Genomic DNA, 18,387 nt, shown 5'->3' with positions numbered 1-18,387 from the left:
CGGGACAATCCTTCTTGGCGAACGTATCAAGCATGTCGCTATAAACTCCTGTGTGCGAGGGGGATAGAGAAACTCGAGAACGGGGGCCCGCGGGTCCGTGGCTGTCCTTCCGGTTGTCGAAGTGGCGGTTGAAGTATTCGACGCGGATCTTTGCGGTGCCTGCAGGAAAACCAAAAGCTCCGCCCCCGCGCTACTGAACTGTCCAAGAGTTGAATAGATCGAACCCCGACCTCGAATGGTGCCATTGGGATCCCGGAAGAAACGCCGTCCCGCGTTCTCAAGACATCCGGCAGCCCGTTCCAGCATTACCTCGAGAAATTGCGGTGCCAAACCCTGAATTTCACCGAAACTTGACTGCGATGCATAACATATCGGGATCAGAACTGTATTCGATGCCAATTGAGGTCAGCGAGCTGGGCATGCAGGAATGTGCAGGGTGCTAAGGGAGTCAGGCCATACCACGCAAAGCAATCTTGTGCACGAAGCTCACAGCCTGCCGTTAGATGGCTGCTCCTCCTGGAGAGATTTGAGAGAAGAACCGGCTTCAGAGAAGACAGAACCAACGGCTCCAAGCAAGAAAGCCAAGGGGGTGGTTCGGTGGCCGGAAGGTTGACGTGGGATAATTTTCGAGATGGCCGAGCAGCAAGCTTTCCCGATGCTGGAAAAGAGAATCCCGCGAAATCAGCCGGGGATTTGTTTGGCCGAGTCCTGACCACCTCAGCCCGCACTCATTCGGGTGGGAACACCACCATCGCCCCGAGCTCCCCCAGTCGTCGAATATTGCTGGCAAGATGGAGATCACCGATTTTATTTTCTCCCAGAGGGAGGAGAGTCTCTTGACGGGAAATTACAACGCTTATCGAGCACACACGACCCGCAAGTTGCACAGCGCCCGCCAGCGACTTGGACAGACAACCCCCAAACGCAGCAAGTACATTGCCAAACGACCTGTGACGGCGGAAGATGTGAACAGCAATGTGGAGTATGTTCCTAAAGTCATGTTTGACGTATTTCTACGAACAATGATATGGCTGGGTCCGCTATGAAACTTGCACTAACACTCCGAGTATCTTAGATACGTCCACACCCTACTCATCAGCGCCGAACGGGCATGGGCGAACGCAATGCACATGAAGACTACGCACTCGGCAGACCCTTCGGCCAAGGGAATTAGCGGTACGACTAGGGGTCACATCATTTCGAAACTCCGGAAGGCGGTCACATATGCGAAGCAATTGGTGCTTGTTCTCGAGGATCAAGAAACTTCTGGGGCTACGGACACTGATGTCCTCGAAGCTCGTGCATACCTGGCATCCCTCTTAGGGGCATTCTTCTTGGAGAAGCGCAATTGGGAGCAGTGTCTCCAAAACTACTCCGTATCCAGAGTCGTCTATGCAGCGCTGGGTCAGCAAGTCAAGAAGGACGCCTTCCGAGACCTTCTTTCCGGCACTGTCGACCCCAGTATAAGATACGCAGCATATCAACTGAAGCTTCCGCGGTCAAAGCCCATCCCCTCTTTGGCTCTTAGCTATTTCCCATCGGACGCGACCATCAGGTCCGAGGTTGAGAAGTTGGACCCCAACTGTCTGAAGGAGGATGCAGCGGGCACACGGAGGACCGCCGACGGGGAGGTGCAGCAACTCCCTGGAAGCATCACATGGAGATCGCATACAGTTGGTTTGGAAGATGCCGCAATCTCACAGGCTCTCGCGTCCGCAGCGGCAGCTGAATCTCGTCTTAGTACGTGGCTTGCGGAAGACGAGGGTAAAAATGCCTCTTCGAAAGATAAAGCCGCTGCCTACGACAATGTCATTATCGCCAGTCAAGATGCCGTCGATGCTACAAAGACTGCGATCGATGATCTTGCCGGAGAGGGAGTTGACCCGAGTGATAAGAGGATGCAGGCTTTGCAAATAACGCGGACTGCTGTTAACTATGATCTGGTTGGGTGGAGAATCGGACGTAACCGTGTTCTTTGCGGAGACAACGACGGCGTTTCTTTCGAATTTGTCCCGACCAAGCTACCCAAGGGTGCCAAGGCTTCTGACGATGCCACCGGTAAGAAGCTGGCACGGCTGCGCGAAAGAGTCGTCCTGTACGATTCCACCCTTCAAAGTATCGAGTTCATTCTTGAGCTTCCCGGAGTTGCGGCGGATACGGCGTTTGTCCGGGAGTTAGATGCCAAGCGGCGGTATTTCCGTGCTCTAAGGTACAGCAGCGCAGCCCTTCAGTACCAACCCAATATGCTAACTGGAAACTTCTCAGATGTCTGACCGTTGGAAGATCGCACGGGATTCTGGGCAAGTCCACCAATGCCCTCGCTCTGTTTGCGCAGGCTTTGGCCCTTGTCACGGAGACCGCACGGTCGCCGCAATCCTTGACTGAAACGGAAGGGCCACCGAGGCTGGATATCTCCCGTAGCCAGGTCCAGACTCTGGAAACCACCTTGAAGGGCCTTGTTGCGCAATACCGCGGTCTGGTGACTCTGGAGAAGATGTCCGCTGAAGCACAGTCGAACTCCGTAACTCAGCGCCCCGCAATTGAACGTCTACACGATTACGCCGGTGATGCTCTGGATTTGACCAACATTGTTCCTTATCCCCCTCAAATGCAGCCGATTCCAGTGAAGCCTTTGTTCCTCGATGTAGCTTGGAACTACATCGACTACCCTCGCCAAGGCGCGCCTACTGCAGACAGGGCTCAGGCTCAACTGGAACCACAACCGGAAGAGAAGAAGGGTGGACGACGCGGTTGGTTCGGCTTTGGTCGGTAGCCTTTTCATTGTTCAGGCTACGAAAGGGTATCTAACTCTTTACCGGCTTCATTGCCATGACATAGTGTGTAATGTGCTATTGCATGTCAGCACCCACCAGGTGTATCTAGCGTACATAGTAAATCTGATGATGATGAGACTGCGACCAATGATCGCTTAGCAGAATAATCTTGACTATATATCCCAGATGACCTATTACTGTTCTATCCAAGTTTGTGCTGATTTCAATCTCAAAGATATACATAAGAGTGAATAAGGAGTTTGTCCTGGCAGCGGCGCACTGAGGGACACTTTTTTTCTGCCACCGCCTAATGTTACAGTTTGCTCAGTCTATTTCTCAGATCTGTATGTTCTTAAGTCCACTTAAATCCGCGATCTTCCCAGCGAGGTTCGCTAGGTTCTGCCGCTTAAAGCGGTCTACAAGGCGGTGGGCTGCGAGGCACATTCGCTTTGTAAGGCCCAATCAGCTTGTAGTAGGGAAGGTGTCTTTAACTCCTAGAGACGAGATCTTCCCATACAATACATTGAAACAGCCAAGATTTCATCCTCGACACTGTATTGATAGGCGGAGTATCATCCGGACGTCTCCGACTACATCCGGACATCATATTGTCAACCGTCAAAGATGCTCAGTTCCCCGGAGAAACCGCACGGGCCAATTCTCCGGATAAGCCGAGCCACCATCCACTCGGAAGTTTGACAGCCGGATCACCTTTCTAGAGTTCAACAAATGGTACGATAGCAATTTGCATTGCTTGGCTACCAGTAAACTGCGTCGTCATTCAAATTCTATGGGCTGTTCAGTGGCCGGCTCCTCCGGGCTTTCATTTCATTGTACCGAAGGTTTGGAGAGGTGACTGATGTGGCGTTAATAATTTGTGGTTTGCAGATTGTCTCGCTGTGCTTTATGCGGTCTAGATGATCAAAGTTTGTTGTGAGATTAATGGTACGGATACGGATGATGTAGATTGTCTTTGTCTAGAGTGGTCTTGCTTGCTCCCTGGTGCTATAGTAACTTGGTAATTTCATTGGACTTTTGGGAAGATAGAAATGCATTCGGTGGTGGTGAATCACCATTAGTAGTATTGGATATATATTCGAAGCGAGCACGGTGACTTGAAAATTTACTACACAGGCACGTGCCTCATACTATGGCCATGAAACTGTGGAGATGACTACATCACAGCCAGGACCACATATTAATAAATTGTCCTATTATTTTCACAACCATCTAAAGAGATGACGGAACATTGAACACACGACATCCCCAGGGTTCGTAATACCATTGCTATCCAGTTAATATGGGTTTGGACCGTTCTGATTATCGAGCGGGAATGGCACCCGCCTCCCCTTTACAAGATCGGTACCTGGTGCTAGTGATTCGAGCTAGCCATAACCTGCCTAGCGACTGCTCAAAGGAGCAAGCGCCGTCTGACAATTGGCTGCAGCGCATGTGGGATGTTGCCAAACGAGCCATTCTCGTCAGAATCGGGACACGGATGTATGGCGTGAAAATACGCGCGGATACGAGCGATCATCCAGGGGCAGTTGGATTGTCTCCTCCACATCAGCCATCCTCCCGTGCAGATTTGATTCCTTCTTACTCCGTACAAGGGTTTGTTTAAGATTCCCACGTAAGCCCACAAATTGCAGGGTATCGGTCACGAAAAATATTATCATTTGACCAGCTGTTCCTAAATTCTAGTAATATACTAGATTCCTACGATTGACTATATTATACTCTTGTTTACTTTCAAAATCTGTTTTGCGCTGTTGAAAACAAAGACTTTAATCATAATATTCTGCCGATCCTGCACATCGGGGGCTTCCTGCGTCGCCGTACTGCCAGCGTCCGGCGTTCCGGCCAATCCAGAGCGAGTTTGTCTGCCCTCGCCAATAATTCTGCCCCGAAATTAGAGTTGCGTCTCCCCTGGATTCGCTTTCCTCTTCTTTTCCCTCCGCCGTCGCCGCTCTCCTCCTCCTCCCTCCTCTCCTTCCCTACCCCGTTGGAGACCGTTATACTGTCTCAATTGATCAATCAGATCATCCGACATGGCCTCTGTCAACGGGAGCTTCGTCTCCCCCTCGGCTGATGCCGTCGTCTCCCCCAGGCTCTTTGAGCCCACCGGTCTGGTCGCCTCCGTCCTCGAGGGCTTCACCGTTTGGAAGGCCTTGTTGACTTTGTTTGTTGCCGCTGTCATCTACGACCAATGTACGTCTTTTCTCTACGCCAATTCCTCAGATTTGGGGGAAAAACCACGTCTCAATTCTAACCGTTCATATAGTCCGTTATCTCTGGCTCAAGGGCTCCATTGTCGGCCCAGCATGGAAGTTGCCTTTCATGGGACCTTTCCTTCAGTCGGTGAACCCCAAGTTCCACGAATACAAGGCCAAATGGGACAGCGGTGAATTGAGCTGTGTCTCCGTCTTCCACAAGTAAGTAACCCTTTGCGACATGTTCCGGGTGTGTCGCGAGGCGCATGGCTGGAAGAGGCCAGATTCTAATATATCTGCTTATAGGTTCGTTGTTATCGCATCCACTCGCGACATGTCGCGCAAGATCTTCAACTCGCCTACCTACGTCAAGCCTTGTGTTGTGGACGTTGCGCACAAGCTTCTTGGTGCCGACAACTGGGTCTTCTTGGACGGTAAAGACCACGTTGAATTCCGTAAGGGTCTCAACGGTCTTTTCACTCGCCAGGCTCTTTCCTTCTACCTCCCTCGCATGGAAGAGGTCTACAACGAGTACTACGCCCGTTTCTTGCGCATCTCAAAGGAGAACAACTTCAAGCCTACTCCTTGGATGCCCGAATTCCGTGAGCTCATGTGCGCCGTGTCCTGCCGTACTTTCGTCGGTCACTACATCACCGAAGAAGCTATCCAGAAGATCGCCGATGACTACTACATGATCACTGCTGCCCTGGAGCTGGTCAACTTCCCCTTTATCCTGCCTTACACCAAGGCCTGGTACGGCAAGAAGGCTGCCGACATGGTTCTGGCCGAGTTCTCCAACTGTGCTGCCAAGAGTAAGGCTCGCATGGCTGCTGGCGGAGAAATCTCCTGTATCATGGACGCGTGGGTCAAGGCTCAGCAGGACTCCGCCAAGTACCGTGAGAAGATCGCTCAGGGTATCCAAGTCGAAAAGCCCGCTCAGGTCCTGCGTGACTTCACCGATTACGAAATTGCCCAGACCATCTTCACCTTCCTGTTCGCCTCCCAGGATGCCACTAGTGCTGCCTCTACCTGGCTGTTCCAGCTCATGGCCGACCGCCCCGATGTTCTCGACAAGGTCCGCAAGGAGAACTTGGCCGTTCGCAACGGTGATATTAAGGCCCCTCTGACCATGGAGCTGCTTGACCAGCTGCCCTACACTCGTGCTGTCGTCAAGGAGACTCTGCGTTACCGCCCTCCCGTTATCATGGTTCCCTACCTGGTCAAGAAGGACTTCCCCATTAGCGAGAACGTCACCGTGAGCAAGGGCTCCATGATCATTCCCTCGGTGTGGCCCGCCTGCCACGATGAGGAGGCTTACCCCAACGCCGACTCTTTCGACCCTGACCGCTGGATCACTGGTACCGCCGAGCAGCAGACCAAGAACTGGCTCGTTTTCGGTACCGGTCCCCACTATTGCCTTGGTCAGACCTACGCCCAGCTGAACCTGATGGCCATGATTGGCAAGGCCAGTATGGAGATGGACTGGGAGCACACTCCCACTCCCGAGTCGGAAGACATCAAGGTCTTTGCCACGATCTTCCCTCAGGTATGTTTCCTTGCGCTATACCGAATTGAATTGTTGAAAGCTAACAAAGCCCAGGATGATTGCCTGCTTGCATTCCGTCCCCGCCCTTGAGCGTTTCTGCCGTCTTCGCTAAAGCACTAAAGACGTCAGGCGCTGCAACGTCAGTTATGCCGGATTTTCCTGCCTTGCTGGAAAAAGCAAGCGCCTGCTTCGTGACTACGGGCACCCTCTTCTGTCCTGGTGATAGAATGGCTGCAGGCATTTTTTCTTTTGCCTTTCTGAAATGTAACTACTTGTAGTACTGTTTTTCCTTTTTCCAATCCTTTCTGAATATTTTGGATGGGAGTTGCGGACGGTCGACCTTTGAGGTACGGCCACTGGCCTCTGTCTGTTGGAGGCACCGACGCCGCGGACAGGGTGTCTGGAGTAACATGATATCGAAACGATCCATCTGCGGTCGTCCGCTCCCGCGATGAGCGACGCATTGAAGGACATGTCATTTTTAGACCACGCTACCTAGAATTAATAATAATAATGTGACATCTGAGCTGCTAGCCAGGGAATAGAATACGATCACTAGCCCTATGTGAAAGATGTACTTGAATAGGTTTATTCCCAGCAGTCCTTCAATAACCGTGTCTGGAATCACATCCAGCCCTCGCCACCACCACAACCCTTCACCAAGCCATACCCATCATGGTATATAAAGCCCATCACTCCCACTCCCCAAAGACTTTCTCTACTCCAACAATCCAACTCTGGTACAACATCGACATATACACTGCCCTGCAAGAACAATACAGCATCTCTCCAAGCACATACTACGTTCCCTACTCAGCTATATATACCAAAAATCCACTGCGATAGCAATCTGCCCATCCAAACCCTACATCAAACAAAGATGCCTATTCACTAACTACCACTGCCTAAAAAACACATATTCTCTTCAACAAACCTATATACAACATGCAATACCCAAAAGGCAAACCAACCGGCATGCTACCGCTGCCGTCTACCCTCTAATGACACACCCAGAACTAGAAAAACACAAAGAAGGCATGTTGGGCTCCTCTAGTGGCCACTATGCATGCGGCATCTACCGAATAAATCTACATATTCTGCTTCCAATCAACCAACACAACCCTGCCAGAAATGCCAGAGGGGATACAAGCTAGTAGCTACTAGGCTAGTTGGAAGTGGAAGGGAAGCACATGTGGTTCCTGTTTCAAGCGCAAACTGTTCAGCGATGGTTGGAATGGACCAGAAACAGGAAAAGGAAACCTTTTCTGGAAGCTTGTCGGGAGGCTGTCGATGACACCACGAGCTGATAGCATTGCGTATTGGGATATAGCATACGTTTATATTCTCGGACTGATATATTATGGGACTACTATTACATCACGACGAAAGTTAAGTGCGCAACTATGCGGTTCTTATATCTGGCACATAAATTAATGCAAGATTTGACTGCCGATGGAGATTAAGGAGCGGACATACCTGTCCTCCGTTTCCAACAACCGCAGCGATAATCAAAAGCATCAACGGTGATGCTAATGTCGACAGTGAACATGGTATTCTTGGTTATAGCTGTGATGTCGATGATAGCTACAAGCATTGCTAAGGAGTATATGCCAATCACTCAAAGTAGAGTGATTCTTCTGTCGTCCTCATTGATGGAGGCACTGGGAGAACAATCTTTCCAGAGAGATTGGGATGGAGGCAGGTCCATGATTTCAACCCAATTATGTTGTTCCTTAACATCACTACTTAAATTCTAGACATCTCATCGACTTGAAGATATTCTGCCTATTGTTAAAATGGGCAACTATGGTCTTGATACTACATACAAGCAAGCCATCGCAGTCATCGAAGGATCAGCAGAGTTCACGAAGTACTAGGGACTCATGCAGGCTAAGATGACATCAGACACCATAAACGAACGTTGGGCCGGGTCCTTAATGCCAGTGTTCCGTCCTTGTTCCTTCTTTCAGTCAGGCGTGGTATATCGATGATCAATCTAGTACGAAGCGATACTTTCGGAAGACTTGTCAATCCTCGCCAAACTCGCTAAGAATTCTTCACCAAATTAGCAAGTCTTACCTACCGCCCGGGGGACAAAGCTAGCATAGTCAAACCGTACAACGGAATACAGCAAATACCTGTGGACAGACTTCCAGATCTGGTAAACGAAGAATGTTATAGGACGCAGAGGGTCGGCCCCTCGGACTTCCTGTTAGGGCCTGAGCGGCTCCTTGAATGGCCAGGCTTCGCGGGGGAGGTAAAGAGTCTAGTCTGAGCCCTATATACTAACTATATATCTGCTCTTAGTAGGCTACAGCGTGAAGGAGCCTATTGGGTATAAGGTACGCTAAACTCTTATACTTACTGCCCCGATCAGACCCTTTTTTCTTTTGGGAAAGTACACCCTCGCGAATAGTTTTATCACATATCGATAACTATACTCTATCTTGGTACCGGTCTCGGAGACTCTTCTCTCTTTCTCGATATCTACAGGTACACATCAACCCTGAAAAAAACTTGAGTCTCTTTATGCAGTTGGCTTCCCTGTCATATAGTTCATCATACCATGATCGATGCAGAGACCACTACAGAAGCTCAACCATCACTCACCGGGGCGGATACAGGCGTTGACCTTGAGATGCATCTCAAGGCGAATGCTTTCACTCTTGCGACATTGAAAACAGACACGATCTCTGCATCCAGGTGCACAGAATGCGCGGATTGCAGAAGATCAAACTCCCAGTCATACAACTGGCGGCCGACGCAGGCAGACAAGAAGCCTAGGCCCATTGGGCGTGGTGGTCGCTGGAGATTTTGAGGTAGGCCTGCCAAGCTCAGATTCATCTGATATACTACATCAGCGGAGTAGGGCTACGAGAGCTGGATTCATCAGCTGTCACAGAAACCAGACTGGGGGTTAATGATAACAGTCTAGAGCCAGACACTGAGAATATGGACCATGAGAGTTCTCTAAATAAGAATAAGGAGAAAGATAAGGAGGACCTTTATCTTCCAATTACCTGGTGTGAGAATAACACAGTTACTCAGCCAGATATGCTCTTCTTCACAGGCTTCTGTAAGGTGGTCCTCGCCGTAGAGTGAGCCTCCCAGCCGGAATCCAATATATATTCTTATTATTCTCCCTCCTCCCCCCCCCACCTCGCCGGACTAGTCTAACCAGGCTCGTCCAATCCTACCGTTTAAACCATTGATCCTGGAACCTGATGATAGGCTCGACAACCCTGACATATGAGGTTCTGGGTGATACTCAGGATACCATGGTTGACACCCGGATGCAGCTGTACACTGTCCGCCAGTACAGGTTCTGATTATATCTAGATCTCAAGATATAAGTGTGTTACACAGAGAAGAATAAAACCCCGGCCATCCTACCCGAAAACAAGGCCAATCTATACCTCACTCTGACTGGGTGGTTGGGCTGGACGGCGCGGCAGGTGGTTTATTGAAAAGATAATATCTCTGTTCCAGAGGATTGTGTGGTCATCCCTACCAACTTAAAGGACACAAATAATAAATTTAATTATATGATCAAGCAGGGACAGGTATGGGAGCTCAATCTTGAGATTGACATAGGTGAGCGTCATGCGTGCGTATCGTTAATGCATAAAAGCGGTCCCGGTTCCTGGGCATCATGGTTGAAGTCGAGCAGGCCCTCGGGCGAAAAAAGATAGGACGATCACACTATCCAGGCCGAAATACGCATTCTCTTTGAATCACCGCTCGAAGAGGTCCGAGGATGGATACAGGTGTCAAAGGCAAGGAAAAGTATGTATGGGACCTGAGGCGACGTGGGAACAACCCCAATTCAGGAAATGCTTAGGATCGTGGCGGACGATCCTCGTTTCTGTGAGTCAAGGAAGGGACACCCTAAGAGAGACGCCAGCACAGGGTATCTCAGCAGAGAGATACACTGGCAGGCTCGAACGTACGAGAAATGGAGATTAAAGCAGCGAATGGAGAGTCAATTACTGTCTATCTACCCATGGTCTCAGGTCTAGCATGACCAGCCTGACCAGTGGTCCACATCCACCACATCCACGCAACATAGTCGTCTAAACACGCGAGAATGTCTGAGCACCCTGTCCCAATTTGCCCAACTCATCTCATGGGTTCTCGATGCAATCGCGAAATCAGGACGGGGGCCAAGTAGCGAGAATGTCTGACTGATGATGACGGCAAAGATTGGACCTGAATATAATTATCCATGGTATAACAATTCGCCATCGAGAACACTCTGTTCAGGGTCATTGAGGTGTCTTTTTGAAAGTCTTCGAGAGTCCTGAGAGACACTATCACCAATTAATCTATATTTCCTCAATAACAATATGTTTAGCCCTAAAGGAGATGAAGCCAAATTACCTGAACGGGGGCTGTGAGATTGGTGGTGTAGTCGGGAATCTGATCAGCCGACTCTAAATTCGAGATGCGCGCATCGGCAGGGCAAAATATGATCTGCGTGACCGATAGTTCCAGAAAGAAAGAAGATTAGCATGCTCTTTCATTATGAACAAATTACCCTTTGAACACACTCCCAGCTTCAGGTCTATCATTGCTGAAATTCTTTCATCTACCATTATGGCGTTCGGAATAGCAGGCCGGATTAAAAACCTGGTCTTTGAGATCATCGATATTAGGGGTTACCACCACCACCTACCATCCCAAATCGTGTTATGCTATCCATGCTAGGATGAACAAAGTATCACAGACACACCATGATGGGCCCTATGGTCAGCTACGTAGTTGCTACATACGTGACTGCTGTATTTCTTGGTCTTATGGTCTGGTGGTGGTTATCTAACCGGAATTGGTGGGTACAAATTGATGATATGATACTCGACCTGTGCGCGTTAAGGATTACTGGCTATTACTGCGAGCTTCATTAGTTGATGGACTCAGAGGTCTCTTCCCAGCTACTGTGCTTATAGCGGCGCAAATATCTCCCCTGGAAATTATCACTGCGTCTGAAGAACCTTCAGAAGACAGTCGAAGCAAGCACCTGTAAGTAACAGGGCAAAGTCCAGTTCGTTTGGGTTGACAGCATAAAGCTGTCGGGATTGGCGGAAAGATTTGATGGAATTGAAATGGGAGACGCACTGTGTTTCATCATTCCTTCTATCTGCTTCTAAAAGGACCTACAAGGCATCAAGCTGCTCCGTACAGGATGAGCAATGGGCGCCATGTACAAGGCGATATGTTGCACGAAGGGACTACCACCTCACATTCCCATTATGCTGTGCTCGTGTCGTTCCCCCCCATAGCAGCTGGAGGTGATCACTGGCCCATTGATCCTAAATAAAAAGGACGGATACCAGAAGGACTCATAGTGTGGATTTACTAGAACGAGGTCAGTGGTTCCCGTCATACAGAGATCTGATCGTATCACATACCCAAGGGCTCGACTGTGTGGATACAGCACAATGGTGCTCGTTGATACTCCGTTTATTCCGTTGCGAATATATTTTATGGAGAAAAGATGTTGCTCGTTTCAGCAGAGATTGGTTGATAGATCTCAAGAATTCATTGGTCCTGGAAGTATCCACATACAGAGCAGCACTGGTAGCTGATGGTGCTATGAATGCGGAACTTGCTATAAGTTCTAATACCAGTCACGTCGCCGCATATTATGACCTAAAATTCCGGCAAGCGAATATTATAGCCTCCTACTGCCTGGCAGCGACTGGCAGTAACCAGGATACCAGGAATGCCTCAGAGCTAGTAGCATGGTCGAGAACAAAAAGCAGAACCGTTTGATTCAGTCTACTTAGCGTCAAAATGAACCAGACCACCAACTGCAGAACGCTGGAGATTAGTTTAATGGGGCCCAAGGATAAGAAGGCGCCGGAACACTCCGAAGCTGACGAGGCAGCAGACAGTCAGCCCGAGGATGAGATTGCATGTTTAATCAAAGATGTCAATATGGAATCCTCGAAGATGACTCTTACAGATCTCTCAAGTGCTTTGAAATTCCGGCCACTATGTCTCCCACCAAAGATACCCTCATGGAAGTCACACCTGCTAATATTAATCATTTGCGGGAACAGCAAAAGTGGCTAGATAATGGCCCGGGCCTTAGTGATGGGTGCGATGATTGCTGATGTTGTCATTGTGGAAAAGACATGTATTGCACATAAATACCTTCTCAAAATATCGCAACAGGCTTTCGAATAGACTGTACAGATCTTGAAATATATCTAAACATGTAGTATAGATCCATCTCTAAGTAAACTATAAATGGAAGGCGGTCAACACCGCAACTGACATCACCCGAAGCCGGACTTCCATCCGTCGGATATCGGCTGTCACTCTAGCATTATCAGCTCGACAACTTTCTCGACTCACCTATATCTAACCCAGACATATCAAGTCATTTTTCTCTGGAGTAAGTTACTTCTCTACACACAATCCCTCACTTGTATCATACAGCCGATACCCCCATTCCCAAACCACAAACTAACTTCCGCAGAACACCCCCAACTACCTTCCCCATCCGCAACCGCATCAGCAACACCAACAACCTCATCTCCAACCCAGAGCTTAAAGCCAACAACAACAATGGCCTCTCTCCTCCCCCTTCGCCGGGCACCCACGTCCCTCCTCACCTCCACCTCCAAGCCATCCACCCACCTCACCCGCTCCCTCCTCACCAGCACCGTTATCCCCTCCACCCGGACCTTCACAACCAGATCCTCCACCCTCCTCCCCAACACTATCACCAAAAGGACCACTACCATCAACCCCATCACTCGCCCTCACCACCACCCCCTGATCTCCTCCCCATCCATCCGCCAAAAAAGCACCAAAGACAACGAAGCCCCCACCTTCCGCCAATGGGGCTTTGAAGACGTACGTCCCTACCTACCACCCCAACCCACGCACCCAAAACTAACAAACAAAACGAAATAGATAACCGCCTCCCTCCCCAGCAACACCCCCGACAGCCCGACCCAAAAACCCATCATTCTAATCGACGTGCGCGAGCCCGCCGAGCTCTTCACGGGCATCATCCCCTCGGCCGTGAACGTGCCGCTAGCATCCCAGCCCGACGCGCTGTTCCTGACTCCGGAGGAATTCGAGACGAGGTTTGGGTTCCCCAAGCCTGGTGTGAAGGGGGAGGAAGAGGACGCGGATATCGTGTTCTATTGTAAGGCTGGGGTGAGGGCGCGCGCGGCGGCGCAGTTGGCGGAGCAGGCGGGGTATGAGGCGGGTCGGCTGGGGGTTTATGATGGGAGTTGGTTGGATTGGGCGAAGAGGGGAGGTAGGGTGGAGAGGTGGGAGGGTAATGATAATTAAGTCTTAGTTTTATATCATGTAAGTGGTGGTTGTGTGGGTAAGATGATGGTTTGGTTGTATATACTACTGAGGGTGTGTATCATGTGAGACTACTATAGTTGTGGCGTATGTACTACTTAGTATCAGTACTACTTATGTTCTGGGAAAATGTCGAACAAACATTCAATTCAACTAGAGATCCATGATTATCATTAACAGAAAAACAAAAACCTAGGTATCGACCACGCTTTACTTTTCCAACCACCTCTTCCCTTCTCCCCTCTCTCTTCACACCCCCTCTTTCATGTCATGTACAGGCATCTTGCTTTTGATTGAAAGTCGTAGTCATTTCTCATGCAATGCTCTTTTACTTTTCTTCGTCAAATCCAAAGAATGCACCTATCGTTTCCTTTCATTCTCCTCGCATAAAGCAGCACATGTCTCATCATCACGGCAATGGAACTTGAAACCGCTGTACAATACCACGTTAATGGCATGCTGGAGCCCGTTTCCAAACGCCATAACTCCGCCACGCTGTACTCAAGTGAGTGCCCAGGGTCTGTGATCCATGGGTCATGCGTAGGGCTAGGTTCGGCATCCGGGCTACAGAAGGAACGGGTAAGGCGATCATGGGATGTCAAAGACAGGCTTGAGCTTCTTGACGAGACCCCACTCCTCCATGGAGACGTCGGAGCGGTAGAACTCCTTGAGGGTGTCGATACTGGCACGAGAGATGTGCGAGTACAGGGTGTCCTTGTCTTCGAGCTGACGACCGTACATGGGCTGGTTGCTTCCCTCGATCTTGACGGCCACGGAGGGTTGACCCCTCTTGCAGACCTGGATGGGCTTGTGATCACGCTCAATCGAGACACTGTATGCGTAATTAGTAATTGTAAGGTAGGGAAAACAGGGACAAAAACTTACACTCTACCAAGGTCGATAATTTCCTTAGCGCCAGTCTCAGGGTTAGCCTTGACAGCCGCAATAGGAGTGTGCAGACGCAGACTTCCTTCCGCGACATCAACACCAATGACGATGGGGTCCTTCTTGTTGAAAACAGCCACGGTCTTGAGCACGCAGGGGAAGACAGCAAGCATCTTGCTCTCCTCCTTGCGGCGCTCCGTCAGCTCAGCCATGTGCTTGGTGAAGTCGTCGAACAGGTGGTAGATAATGTCGGCAGTGAAAATCTTGACGCCAACTTCATCAGCATAGGCAGCTGCTTCCTTGTCCACCTTGACATCGAAACACAGCATAACGGCGTACTCCTTAGCCTTCTCCAACATGGTACCGGCCATCATGACATCACGCTTGTACACAGGACCGATAGAAATGTTGGCGACGGGAATCTTGGAGACACGGAGGAACTCGAGCAGAGCTTCCAGAGATCCAAGAGTGGAGGCCTGCACGCTGACACCACGCTGGTCCCTGGAGACCTTGCTGAGCAGGTTCTCCAGATCGGACATGACCTCCTCCTCAATGTCCTCCTCGTCGTCATCCGGTCCGACAACCATCAAACGAGAACCGGCAATGGCCTGTTCAAGGTCGTTCGCGGCAATCTTGACACCAAGGGCAGCCTTGACCTCCTTGTTGTGCACGTACTGCGATTTGAGACGCAATTCCTTGAGAGGAGCCGGCGTCAGCAACGCTCGAATATTCGTTGATATAGGTCCGTTTAGACCACACAACACGATTCGATCACCCTCGCGGAGGATACCGTTCGACAGGACAACGTCAATGGTAGTACCGAGACCCTCGATGACCTTAACTTCAAGAACAGTACACTCAACCTCGGACAGGTACATCAGAGAGTTGGTCATACGCTCCTGGGTCAGAGTGGTCAACAGCTTAAGCATGTCAGGGATACCTTCACCGGTGTGGGCGGAGGTGGGCACGAGAGAGACGTTGCGGGCCATGGACTTGTTCTCGTAGAACAGCTCGGAGTTGAAACCCTGCTCAGCGAACAGGACCTTGGTGCGCTCCAAACGGGTGCGGAACTCGTTCTGAACGCCCTTGTTCTGCAAGGCCAAACTCTCCTGGAAGCCGTTGTTGTCGATCTTCTTCCAGCCGTACAGACGATCGATCTTGTTCAGAGCGACGATGAAAGGAGTACGGCGATCACGGAGCAACCTCATGGACTCAAGAGTTTGGGGCTCAAGACCGTGCATGATATCGACAACCAGGATGGCAATGTTACAAAGGGAGGAACCTCTCGAACGCAAGTTGGAGAAGGACTCGTGACCAGGGGTATCAATGATGAGCAGACCAGGAATCTTGAAGTCAAACTGGCCATCCTTGTTCACAACAGCAGTCTTCTGACGCAGAGCATCGACAGGGAAGTAAGTAGCACCAATCTGCTGTGTGATACCACCAGCTTCACCTTCCTGGACGTTTGTCTGACGAATCTTATCCAGCAACTTGGTCTTACCGGTATCGACGTGACCCAGAATACAGCAAATAGGAGAACGGAGGTTGTCCTTGGAGCGCGCAGCCATAGCCTCTTCATGCTGCTTCTTTCTCCGCTCGGCGGCCTCGGCCTTGCGCTGAGCAATAGCCTTCTGTGCCGCGGACTGCTCCTCGTCCTCAGAGTCCTCGTCAGAGGACTCATCGGAATCATCCTCACTCTCCTCTTCCTCAGCCTGCTTGCCGGCAGGCTTCCCGTCAGCCTTGCCATTGGCGGCGGGCTTCTCCTCTTCCTCGTCGCTAGGAGCATCCCAGCTGTCCTTCACTTCCTCGGCATCGGCAGCCTTCTCCCAGTCATCGAGTTCGCTCTCCTCTCCGCCAGCGGCAGCGGCGGCAGCAGCAGCCTCAGCCTCAGCCTTGGCCTTCTTTTCTTCCTCCTCCTTTCTTCTGCGCTCCTCTTCAGCTTCACGCTGGGCCTTGGCGCGGGCAGCAGCAGCTTCCAGGTCATCCTCCTGCTTCTTGGGTCCACGCTTCTTCCGGTTCTCGTAAACAGGGCGCTTCTTCTCGGCCTGGCCCTCTTCCAGACCAGCAACCTTACCGATACCAGCCGCAAGCATCTGCTGCATGCGCCGCTCATTGCGTTCCTTGGCTTCTCTCTGAGCCTTGGTGAGAAGCTTACCCTCCTTGCGAAGCTGCTCCTTCTTCTCCTTCTCCTTCTCCTTCTTCTTTTGGCGGGCCTCTTCCCGCTTCTTCTCCTCTTCCTCTTCAAGACGGAGTCTCTCCTCCTCAGCGGCTTGCGCCTCGGCTAACAGGCGCTCCTCCTCTTCACGCTGCTTGCGGAGAGCCTCCTGTTGCTTCTGGATAGCCAGCAGGTGTGCAGGAATCTTCTTCTTCTTGCCGCCGGTTTCCGGAACGGGGGCAGCAGCGGGGGCGGGGGCAGCCTCTTCCTTCTTCGCAGGCTCGGCCTTAGCGGGCTGAGCCTTCTCAGCGGGGGCGGTGGTCTTCTTCTTGGCAGCCTAGAAAACGAGATAGACCTATTAGTTCGACACAATCACAGAATGATGAAAGGACCGCAAAAGCGCAAGAAACATACCTGCTCCCTCTTACGCTGCTTCTCACGCTCCTTCTTCTCACGCTCCTTCTCCTTCTTAGACTTCACACGGAAGCCACCCTCCTCCTCCTCAGCGGGCTTGGGCTCAGGCGCAGCAGCAGCCTTCTTAGGCTTAGCCTTTCCGGCGAACACATCGTCGTCATCGAAGGTACCCTCCTCAGGCTGCTTGCTAGCGAAATCGGCATCGCCGTTGGCCTCCTGAGTGGCATCCTCACCCTCAACAAAGTCGTTGGCCGGCTTTCCCTTCTTCGCCTTCTTGTTCTTGTTCTTCCTCAAAGCGGCGAGCAAACCACCACCGCCCATGCCAGCATCCTCGTCGGCAGCACCTTCTTCAGCAGCGGGAGCTTCGGCCTCGCCACCGGGAGCAGGGACGGACTCGCCGAGCTCAGCTTCCCAGTCCTCCTCTTGCCTCTTGTTTCCCTTCTTCTTGGGCGCCATATTGATAGGTGGAGGATTCGGTCGACCTCGCTTTTATTCCTTTAGATGAATATGTAGATGGAATTACCCTATATAGAAAGTGTTGAACCGTTAGTCAAGTGAATATAAGACGGTATTATGTGACCGAGCGACGTCGGCAGGCAATGAGGATGAATGGAGGTTGATGGTGGTGGTGCGCACTAACAATGAGGTATCAGCTTTCTCCGGCCCGCGCGATCTGCGGAAGGCAAAGAGTGGCGAAAGATAAGCCCGAAAAGAAAAAAATCCTTCCAAAGGGATCGTGAAGAATGGAAAGAAAAAGAAAGAGCGAAAAACAAGCAACCGTTTTCCCCCCTGGTGGTCGATAAAGATCCAAAAGTTGGAGACTCGATGAGGCGGGAAGGACGAGTTGCCTTTGGGGTAATAAGAATTTTGGGCCGGGCGTTTGGTGGGGACAATCGCCGGATTATTATGCGAGAGGCCGCCGGTGGCCCGCACTCTTATTGTTCATGACTGGCACACAATAATCACCTTCGTACTATTAAGCTGCTGGCTGCATTCAATTTGCGTCAAAAATTAAAGCATCTATGTACACAGTACAATTCTATATATAGCATGCTGCCAAAATCTGTCCTT

At 50.7% G+C, this 18,387-nt stretch overlaps 4 protein-coding genes across 4 annotated transcripts; 3 read left to right on the top strand and 1 right to left on the bottom strand.

Annotated features, from left to right (window-relative positions):
* The first annotated feature begins 459 nt into the window (after window positions 1–459).
* BO85DRAFT_468306 (signal recognition particle subunit SRP68) lies at window positions 460–3,074 on the top strand. Its single transcript, XM_025662254.1, has 3 exons — window positions 460–982; window positions 1,076–2,209; window positions 2,266–3,074. The coding sequence occupies exons 1-3, from the start codon at window positions 792–794 to the stop codon at window positions 2,771–2,773; spliced, it is 1,833 nt and encodes a 610-aa protein (XP_025516609.1). The 5' UTR covers window positions 460–791; the 3' UTR covers window positions 2,774–3,074.
* A 1,590-nt stretch (window positions 3,075–4,664) lies between these two features.
* Window positions 4,665–6,748, top strand: erg5 (C-22 sterol desaturase erg5). Its single transcript, XM_025655180.1, has 4 exons — window positions 4,665–4,985; window positions 5,059–5,209; window positions 5,294–6,533; window positions 6,588–6,748. The coding sequence occupies exons 1-4, from the start codon at window positions 4,826–4,828 to the stop codon at window positions 6,621–6,623; spliced, it is 1,587 nt and encodes a 528-aa protein (XP_025516608.1). The 5' UTR covers window positions 4,665–4,825; the 3' UTR covers window positions 6,624–6,748.
* A 6,108-nt stretch (window positions 6,749–12,856) lies between these two features.
* On the top strand, window positions 12,857–14,013 carry BO85DRAFT_519528 (rhodanese-like domain-containing protein). Its single transcript, XM_025665061.1, has 3 exons — window positions 12,857–12,933; window positions 13,018–13,397; window positions 13,458–14,013. The coding sequence occupies exons 2-3, from the start codon at window positions 13,107–13,109 to the stop codon at window positions 13,842–13,844; spliced, it is 678 nt and encodes a 225-aa protein (XP_025516607.1). The 5' UTR covers window positions 12,857–12,933; window positions 13,018–13,106; the 3' UTR covers window positions 13,845–14,013.
* On the bottom strand, window positions 13,994–18,160 carry BO85DRAFT_395894 (putative mitochondrial translation initiation factor IF-2). The gene is made up of 4 exons (XM_025656979.1): window positions 17,957–18,160; window positions 17,317–17,840; window positions 14,748–17,239; window positions 13,994–14,694 (listed from the first exon to the last, which is right to left on the bottom strand). The coding sequence occupies exons 2-4, from the start codon at window positions 17,770–17,772 to the stop codon at window positions 14,451–14,453; spliced, it is 3,192 nt and encodes a 1,063-aa protein (XP_025516606.1). The 5' UTR covers window positions 17,773–17,840; window positions 17,957–18,160; the 3' UTR covers window positions 13,994–14,450.
* Between the last annotated feature and the right edge of the window lie 227 nt (window positions 18,161–18,387).

The sequence above is a fragment of the Aspergillus piperis genome, assembly GCF_003184755.1.
Source record: "Aspergillus piperis CBS 112811 unplaced genomic scaffold BO85scaffold_7, whole genome shotgun sequence".
Lineage (NCBI taxonomy): Eukaryota > Fungi > Ascomycota > Eurotiomycetes > Eurotiales > Aspergillaceae > Aspergillus > Aspergillus piperis.
This window is presented reverse-complemented; position numbering and strand designations above follow the sequence as displayed.

Coding starts and splice junctions, on each gene's coding strand:
- erg5 (XM_025655180.1), top strand. CDS start 4,826: ATGGCCTCTGTCAACGGGAGCTTCGTCTCCCCCTCGGCTGATGCCGTC. Junction 4,986..5,058: donor CGCTGTCATCTACGACCAAT/GTACGTCTTTTC, acceptor CCGTTCATATAG/TCCGTTATCTCTGGCTCAAG. Junction 5,210..5,293: donor TGTGTCTCCGTCTTCCACAA/GTAAGTAACCCT, acceptor ATCTGCTTATAG/GTTCGTTGTTATCGCATCCA.
- BO85DRAFT_395894 (XM_025656979.1), bottom strand. CDS start 17,772: ATGGCGCCCAAGAAGAAGGGAAACAAGAGGCAAGAGGAGGACTGGGAA. Junction 17,240..17,316: donor AGCAGCGTAAGAGGGAGCAG/GTATGTTTCTTG, acceptor CTCGTTTTCTAG/GCTGCCAAGAAGAAGACCAC. Junction 14,695..14,747: donor ATTATCGACCTTGGTAGAGT/GTAAGTTTTTGT, acceptor TTACGCATACAG/TGTCTCGATTGAGCGTGATC.
- BO85DRAFT_468306 (XM_025662254.1), top strand. CDS start 792: ATGGAGATCACCGATTTTATTTTCTCCCAGAGGGAGGAGAGTCTCTTG. Junction 983..1,075: donor GATGTGAACAGCAATGTGGA/GTATGTTCCTAA, acceptor CGAGTATCTTAG/ATACGTCCACACCCTACTCA. Junction 2,210..2,265: donor CGGTATTTCCGTGCTCTAAG/GTACAGCAGCGC, acceptor GAAACTTCTCAG/ATGTCTGACCGTTGGAAGAT.
- BO85DRAFT_519528 (XM_025665061.1), top strand. CDS start 13,107: ATGGCCTCTCTCCTCCCCCTTCGCCGGGCACCCACGTCCCTCCTCACC. Junction 13,398..13,457: donor GCCAATGGGGCTTTGAAGAC/GTACGTCCCTAC, acceptor AAAACGAAATAG/ATAACCGCCTCCCTCCCCAG.